Source organism: Bidens hawaiensis, unplaced genomic scaffold (genome assembly GCF_021521415.1).
Source record: "Bidens hawaiensis isolate Kalapana, Puna unplaced genomic scaffold, B.hawaiensis_p1.1 tig00014356_1, whole genome shotgun sequence".
Lineage (NCBI taxonomy): Eukaryota > Viridiplantae > Streptophyta > Magnoliopsida > Asterales > Asteraceae > Bidens > Bidens hawaiensis.
The window spans coordinates 482780-491371 of record NW_027492241.1 but is presented as its reverse complement, the minus strand read 5'-3'; the positions used below and the strand labels follow the sequence as shown (position 1 = coordinate 491371).

At 33.9% G+C, this 8592-nt stretch overlaps 1 protein-coding gene across 4 annotated transcripts; it reads left to right on the top strand.

Annotated features, from left to right (window-relative positions):
* Positions 1–3586, top strand: LOC143546506 (fructose-1,6-bisphosphatase, cytosolic). 4 transcript variants are annotated; one of them, XM_077038165.1, is made up of 12 exons: positions 1–167; positions 1383–1434; positions 1681–1751; positions 1839–1900; positions 1986–2052; positions 2148–2261; positions 2367–2453; positions 2579–2649; positions 2735–2847; positions 2918–3065; positions 3217–3292; positions 3368–3586. In XM_077038165.1, the coding sequence occupies exons 1-12, from the start codon at positions 9–11 to the stop codon at positions 3476–3478; spliced, it is 1131 nt and encodes a 376-aa protein (XP_076894280.1). In that variant the 5' UTR covers positions 1–8; the 3' UTR covers positions 3479–3586. The 4 variants fall into 4 exon arrangements, with proteins under 4 accessions (XP_076894280.1, XP_076894279.1, XP_076894281.1 ...); XM_077038164.1 differs by having other exon boundaries at positions 1383–1430; positions 1677–1751; positions 3368–3585; XM_077038166.1 differs by having other exon boundaries at positions 1383–1430; positions 1677–1751; positions 2735–2800; positions 2979–3065; positions 3368–3581.
* The last annotated feature ends 5006 nt before the right edge of the window (positions 3587–8592 follow it).

Sequence of the window (8592 nt, the reverse complement as noted above, 5' to 3'; positions counted from 1 at the left end):
AAAGAAAGATGGATCATGCCGCCGATGCTTTCCGTACGGACTTGATGACCATAACCCGGTTCGTCCTCAACGAACAATCCAAGCATCCCGAGTCGCGTGGTGATTTCAGTATTTTGCTTAGTCACATTGTTCTCGGCTGCAAGTTCGTCTGTGCTGCTGTTAATAAGGTCATCTTGTTAATATTTACAACCAATTTATTATTCTTATTCAACTTCATTTTGAGTTAACTTCATTTGTCTAAATTGTTATTTTTTATGTTCTTGTATATTTCAATATTAAGGTTTCTTCACAATTAAGAAACCGAATATGGTGGCGTTAATTGTTAAATGTTTATTGATTTTGATTCAAGATTTTTGGTTTTACTGTTTTAGTATTTGTTTGATACAAATCCTCATAGGCGGAGTTGGGCCCACTTCAGGCCGGAGTATCTAGGTGCGGCTTAACCATTTTGAGGCCTAAACTGAACAAAAATCCGTGGGCCCTTTCCAAAAATTACTACTTTCGATTTCCAACGAAAACTAGATTTCTTACACTAAACAATCTTTTTATCGCAACTAAAGTTGGGTCATTGGTCCATAAAGAAAATCGAACTCTTTCTTAGGCTTGTTCCGCTACTTTAGAGTTGGATATGTCACGTACCATAAAGTTGGATTTTGTCATATTTTGTGTCAAAAACATACAAAATCTTAAACTGTGTGGACGAAGATACTTGAACCTCGCCTCTAGGATCACTGTGTGATGCTTTACCATTAAACTACTTCGAAATTATATGTCAGAAGGATAAAAAGTAAATCTAATAATTTATGTTACATATAAGTTCTTTTAAGGGGCCCGAAAGTTTTGGGGAGCCTAAGCGACCGCTTGTTTTTCGTAAAGAAGGGGCCACCCCGTATAGACGCGTCAAACATAAATATGTGAATAGAATGGACCTTTTGTAAATGAGATTGCTTTAGAAGGGAGAGTGGGCTAAACCTATGTTGGACTAGATGGTCCCAATATAGGGGTTACTGTCAACATTATGAAATCAACATAGTCAAGCATTGCTATCACAATGAAAACCAAACACGACCCACTCCCCATTGCGAAGAAAAGAAAGGAAAGACCACATTTTCCAAGGGGTCTGCATATAAACATAGTTTGTATCCACATATGAGAGGCTTCGGCCTCGATACTCCTTCAACGGGTCACTTTGTTGCTTACAACTCAGACCAAAATTATATCATGGTCAGTTCAAGACGATTGCTAGTGATTAGTGACTAACATCTAGTTAAACTTAAAATGATAAGCTAGTATGTTTTATTTCCAAAGTAAATATGCTAATATTTGAAAAAATAAATAATCAACTACAGATTATTCTAACAGATTAAAGTTTGCTTGTGCAGGCAGGATTGGCAAAACTCATTGGGCTTGCTGGAGAGACCAACGTGCAGGCAAGTTAATAATAGAACGCTTGTTTAGAGGTGGAAATTTTGACCTGTATACTTATTAATGGTCGATTTGGGTTATGTGTTATCTCAAACGGGTCAAGTCAAAATATTTAGATAAATTGGAAACGGGTCAAATGGGTCAAACATGACAAATGAGTTGCAGGTCACCACGGCATATTTTTAAGTTTTAATGTAGTGTGGGCCTGTGACTAGTTATTTAACATTCATTGGTGCCTGTTTTTGCTTCAGGGAGAAGAACAGAAGAAATTGGATGTTTTGTCAAATGAAGTTTTTGTGAAGGCCTTGGTCAGCAGTGGCAGAACAGTGAGTGTCTGCCTGTTAACCGTTTAACTGTTTTTTTAATAACTTTTTACTGTTTCTTTGTTAACCATTTTAATCCCTCTTTGTTAGTGCATACTTGTTTCTGAAGAGAACGAGGAAGCAATAATCGTAGAACCATCCAAGCGTGGAAAGTGAGACTAAATTTAATCTCGTTTATTATTATTTTTCTTTTAACTTTATTTATTTCAAGATATTAATTATATGCATATTATATAGGTATTGTGTTGTTTTCGACCCGTTGGATGGATCTTCCAACATTGACTGTGGCGTTTCTATTGGAACCGTATGACAATTGACACTCATCTAAACTAAATTACTTTTCATGTTTATATATCTTATAAAATTCATTTCCATATATTTTGAATTCCTTTCATCTAGATATTTGGGATTTACATGATAAAAGATAGCGACGAGGCCCGTTTAGAAGATGTTCTTCAGCCCGGTAAGAATATGCTGGCTGCTGGATACTGCATGTACGGTAGCTCTTGCACGGTGAGAAATGACTCGTTTAACAGATGTTATGTGAAGCTTTTGGACTCATTTTATTGCGGACTTGAATCTTATTTTTCATATTAATTTTGTTACTAATATTTTCAGCTTGTACTAAGCACTGGATCCGGTGTGAATGGATTTACTCTTGATCCATCTTTAGGGGAGTTTATACTCACCCACCCTGACATTAAGGTAAGCGGTCTATTTTGACTATGTATATGTGTGTTTATATGTATACATGTGAGTGTATAGTATATATGTATATATATGCAGATTGATATATGTGTACTTTTTGTATCGAACACTTTCCTATACAGATCCCGAAGAAAGGAAAGATTTATTCTGTTAATGAAGGAAATGCTAAGAACTGGGATGGTCCTACTGCAAAGTACGTTGATCATGTTACATTTCCTTTGCGTTGGTGTCTTTTCGATTATTTATTTATTTATTTTTTAACTATTTTTGCATTTCAGGTTTGTGGAAAAATGCAAGTTTCCAACAGATGGTTCACCTGCAAAATCTCTAAGATACATTGGAAGGTACTTGCTTATTATTATTTCATCTTTCATAATTTTAACGAAAAAATGTCATAAAATTAACCACATACATTGATGTCATGTAACTATTCAAGTCTTTTTGGAGATTTTAAGGAACAGCAATTTTGTCTTGTTTTTATTTAGTGTTTCTTAAATTCTGTTTTCTAACTATCTGTTACAGTATGGTTGCTGATGTTCATCGTACCTTACTCTACGGGGGTGTGTTTTTGTACCCTGCTGATAAGAAAAGCCCGAATGGAAAACTAAGGTACAATTTATCTAATATTTTAGATATTTTCTTTTAGTTATCTCATAACCAAACTGACATTAAAACCAACCTTTATAGTTTTATTTTCTATAAATGATATATGATTTATAAAAGAAGGTATTGGTCTTAACATAAATGCATATTAAAACAGGGTTCTCTATGAAGTTTTTCCTATGTCATTCTTGATGGAACAAGCCGGAGGACAGTCGTTTACGGGCAAAGAACGGGTAATTTGAGCATTCGGGTTACATTTTATGTTAACGTGCCAAATGAAATATTTTTAAACATATTTGATTTTGTAGGCTCTTGATTTGGTCCCAAAGAAGATACATGAACGGTCTCCTATATTCCTGGGAAGCTATGATGACGTGGAAGAAATCAAGGCATTGTATGCTGCTGAAGAGAAGGCATAATGAATGTTGTTATTGTGCAGTTGTATTTCACTTTTATAAGTTAATTATGTTATATCTTATATATGATTGTTCTGTAATATTGTGTTTTTTTAATTTTATAACGGTAATTATTTATACAAAATTTAAATTGCACTGAGAAATAGCTGCAACAATTCTTTTCTTTTTTCTGGAAATGTTTTTGTGGTTGGCTAAATGGGTTAAAAGAACTTTCAATGGGCCTCTACAAAACATTGTAGTCCAATAGTACACATGAGATTAGTAAGTTGAGTGTAGAGGTGCACAAACCGGGTAGGAACCGGTTCCGGGTATGGTCAAAGAAAGTCAAAACCGGGTCAGGTAGGAACCAGCTCCGGGTATTTAACCAGGTTTTCCGGATTTTTCAGGTTTCGGGTCGGATTGTGACCGGGTATTGGTGAAATTGTTTCCACCAGGTCTGGGCCGGCTCCGGTTCCGGGTACAGTTCTTGGGAGAAACCCAAAGCCTGGTCCGTACCTGCGGGTGTGGTAGGGTTAGGTCAGGTCCGGAACCGGTTTCTTTGTGCACCTCTAGTTTAGTTAGTATAAGTGCACAAATTGGGTTTTGGACTTTTGAATTCAAACCGGTTCGGGTTGGGTCAAAGTTAAAACAAGGTTTTGGTCAAACTGGGTTGAGTTTGGAACTGGTTTTTGAGGGGGAGATGAATAGGTTTGTGTTGGTGATAACTTGGATAAGGATCAAAGAGAAAAAGAAAGATAATAAAATAAAAAAGAGAAAGGAGATTAGTTTTAAGGTTTAAAGTGAATGTTTAGTTGTTTGGTTTTATATGTAAGATTTGCTTATTAGTATTTGTATTATACTAATAGGTTTAGGTTTATTTTTGTTTAAGTTGGTGTTATAAACCTGGCTATGGGTATTGTTTAATAGAAACTGGTTGAGACTAGGGGTGTTTAAAATTTGATTCGAATTCGAAACATTCGAAATTCAATTCGATTCGAATTCGAATATGAAGATTTGAATTCGATTTCAAAATATTCGAATTCGATTCGATTCGTATTCAAGTATGGTAATCAAATACGAATCGAATACGAATTCATGATTTTTTATTCAATTCGATTCGAAATTCGAATTAAAATTATATAATATATTAAAATATATTTAATTTATTAATTTGGGTCAAATCCTTAAATATTAAATGTCAAAACATAATAATAAATCCCAATATCCCATACTGATATTTCTTAATTTTGTCAATACTTAATTTTGAACTTATTTTCATGTGGTATTGTAGGTACTTTAAACTTATATTTATGTGTTTTACATTGATGATTATGATTTTTGAAGTTTTTGACATATGTGAACTTGAATCAATTCAAATTTATTCGAATTCGAGTTTCAAATACGAATATAATCGAATTTCGAATATGGGATGTAATACGAATACGAATCGAATAATCCAACTTTTAAACAAATACGAATCAAATACGAATACCATCATAAAAATAAGTTATTCGAATTATTCGATTCGATTAACTTGAAAATTCGTTATTCGATTCGATGAACACCCCTAGTTGAAACAAGTTGCTCCCAAATCAGTTTGTTTGCTTTTGTTCTTGGATCAACTAATAGCAACAATCTGGGCCTTCAGTTTGATTTGTTTGAAACCGGGTTTTAACTGGTTTAAATCGATTTTGATCGTGTCAAAAGTTTCAAGTAGGTCGTAAACGGGTTTCAGTATCAGTTATCATTGCCCTTCCAACGGAAATGGTATAAGTTTCAGAATTAGGCCAAAAAGCTAATCCATCTAGTAAGATATAAATATATTTAACAGAAAAACATAAGTTGCATACAAAACAACAAATAATCTATAAAAAAGTTTAATAGTTATAAAGTAACTTGTTATTTGAGTCGATTGTGTGACTGCATTTGACTTTCTTTATGTGACAATAGTCGACCGCTAGCCTAGCCATGTGCAATTAGCGGACGCACTCCCTTTCTCGTCCTCTCTTCACAAATCAATAAAGATAAAAATGACTCCGTAAATCAAGAAAGATAAAAAGGGAATGTATATAAGTTATTATAGTAATAATAAATAATAATATAAAAAAAACCATTCATGTCGGTACAACATTATTGTCAACCCTATAAAAAGATTAACATTTTCAAAGTTAACCGTCACGTCTCAAAACAAATTATAATTCTATGTGGTTTCCAGGTTATGACTACCCGCAAACGAATTTAAAATGTATTATTTTGCAATATTTGTAGCTTTCCAAGAAGAAAAGGTACAAGGATGGCATCACACCTTTTATTAATAATCATTAACGTTGTTAAAATAGTTAAGCTATTCTGTATGCTACTATACATCGAATTTTATCCATGATATTTGGAAAAATCGAAGTGTGCTGGTGTGCTGGATTGACTGGTTGAATGAATAGGTAAATCCAAACATTATTTCGCATAATTTGTGTATTTATTTGTGTCAAAAGTATTAACAAAAATCACATTTAAAATCATGTTATGCTAATTTCATGTTTTTAATTAACCCATTTTATATTCATATGTAGTATAAGTAACATCTGATAACTGAATAACAATTTAAGTATCAAAAGACTCCAATTTACTCGAATAATTTTAACGGGAGAATGATTTTTAAAACTCCTAAATTTTATTTATTGGCTGATAACACTCACAGCTTTTGATTTGTTACTCATCACTTCCAGCATTCACCCTATTTTTCTGTTTCGCTCTCCGTCTAACGGAACACTAGCACTGTTAATGTTTTGGACAAAAATTGCCATTCAAACTAGTTGAAGGGGTGAAAAGGAAATTTAGTTTGTTTAACATATACCCCAATTTGCCTCCACCCCATACTAGATCAAGCACCACCACTCCACCACTGGCTTCAAATACGCCTCGCTTAGCCGCTCTTCCAGTAACTCAGCCGTTGTCTCCCATACCATAATCGATAGCTCCCTTATCACCCTTCCACCCCATACTAGATCAAGCACCACCATTGGCTTCAAATACGCCTCGCTTAGCTGCTCTTCCTTGTTGTCTCCCATACCATAATCGACAGCTCCCTTATCACCCTTCAACTACTCTCTCGCCGGAGAAACTGTGCAGCGTCGCATAGGCTTTGTTGCCAGAACCCTAGTCGCGACTGTAGGCAAAATAAAGAATTGTTGAGATCTTTCTTTAATTACCATAACTAAATTGTAACACCCCGACCTTAAACGAAATATGCCTGAGTGCAACGTACAGTACACAAATGATTCAATAATAAGACAAATAATATTACATCAAAAGGAGACAATTATAAATCATTTAAATAAAACCTAAGGTCGATATAGTTTTCTTGCTCTTTGCACTTCATCCTGTAGCATGTTAAAAATAATAACATTTGTCAAAAAAACATATACTGGTAAGCTTTCATAAGTTTTATGTGTGTGTGTGTGTGAAAATGCGTGATTCAAGTATCACCATCCAATAAATATTTTGGCATTCAGTAAATGAAAGCAAATAATATCGCACCCTGGTTCCTTTAGTTGAAGCCAAGGTAATATAAGAATGAGGACCACCATGCATAACAACCAAAGTTGAAGCGTTACGCGACGCAAAACGTCACATCGGACACCCCCCCACTATATGTATGTGTTTGCGTATGTGTCTCTTCAACTATAAAATCAATAAACACGCTGCACGTAATTCACGTGTGTATCATAAACAATATGAGAGAATAATATTAACCTGAATGTTATAATGCAAAACGGTTTGTAAACAAGTGCTAACTAACAAGGTAACATTTGGGACGTGATACACCACAAAAGTATTGTAAAGCATTAAAAAGGGGTTACGGAAAACTCACTTGTTAAAGTAAGCGAATAAAAAAGAACTACGCGTTTAAGCAAGCTAAAACAAGTTCGGTTTGACCAACGACCCTAGAAAATATTTCTAGGTTCAAAATAGGATTCAAGGAAATGACATGAAACTTAAGACTTAAACGAATTTGATTCACGATTTAGAGTTTTTATGCATTTGAAAGAAAAATATATATTTTCTTTATAATGGCTTGTTTTAGATATTTTGAAATAAAATGTATAAGTGAGTTAATTTTAAGTTATTTAAAAGAAAGTTGGTTTATAATAACTGTTAGTAGCGTTATTAAGTCGGGCTCGTTTCAAGAAGAATCCTAAAAGGGCCCAAAAGGAGTTTAAGCGAGTGGTTCGCTTTTGGTCGGACCCGAACTCACTTTTTATGTTGGGTTCGTTTCCGATTTGAAAAAAAAAATAATTTCCATATTATATGAATAAAGAATTAATTTTAGATGTTTAAGTAGTAAAAATAACTAAACCGAAACCAATGTGCATAAACAAGTCGGGTTCGTTTTCGAAGAGCAACCACTTATGACAAAGTATTTTATTTTAAACAAATGAATACGCTGGAAAACAACATATAACATACCTAGAGAAAAAAAGAAAAAGTCTTGAACTTCATGGTTTGACTTTTGAAAGTCAAACTTTATAATAATACAAAATTAGCTTGAATAACACAACAAATTTTGTGGATTGAGGTGTGGAAAAGTTGTATGCATAGAAACGAATGTCTATTTATAGTTGAACAAGGGCAGATAAGTTGCAAAGCTAATTTGAATTGATCAAGAGTATTTATGTCACACCCCGACCAAAGGCGGCGGAACATGCCGGGGTGTAACGATTGCCCATAAGTGCATGATACTATTTAAAGCGACAATATTTAACAAACTCATTTCATTTCACAACATCAAAAATGTCACACAACTAAATATTCATAAGTCAAATACAACAAAATATAACAAAATATAGCAAATCAAATATTGTTCATTTTTGCTAATATCCTAACGGTATTTGTGACGTTTTCCTCACCGAACTCCATAATTAACCTAGATGAAAACCTGTAACATTTCATAAAATAAGGTTTGTCAACACAAAGGTTGGTGAGCAATTCATAAGTTTGAACAATATGTATATAGTAAGAAACGCCACAATCTTGTATACAAAACCACAAATAAATAATAATAATTTGGATAGTATGAGGTCGCTAATAAGAATACATTAGCGGCACCGTCTATAAGAGAATACCAAATAGATTCGGATTTC

Excerpts from the sequence above, each read along its gene's own strand:
- LOC143546506 (XM_077038165.1), top strand. The coding sequence starts at position 9 with ATGGATCATGCCGCCGATGCTTTCCGTACGGACTTGATGACCATAACC. Across the intron at positions 1,435-1,680 it reads AGAGACCAACGTGCAGGCAA|AAGAACAGAAGAAATTGGAT; the intron begins GTTAATAATAGA and ends TGCTTCAGGGAG. Across the intron at positions 1,901-1,985 it reads GAACCATCCAAGCGTGGAAA|GTATTGTGTTGTTTTCGACC; the intron begins GTGAGACTAAAT and ends CATATTATATAG.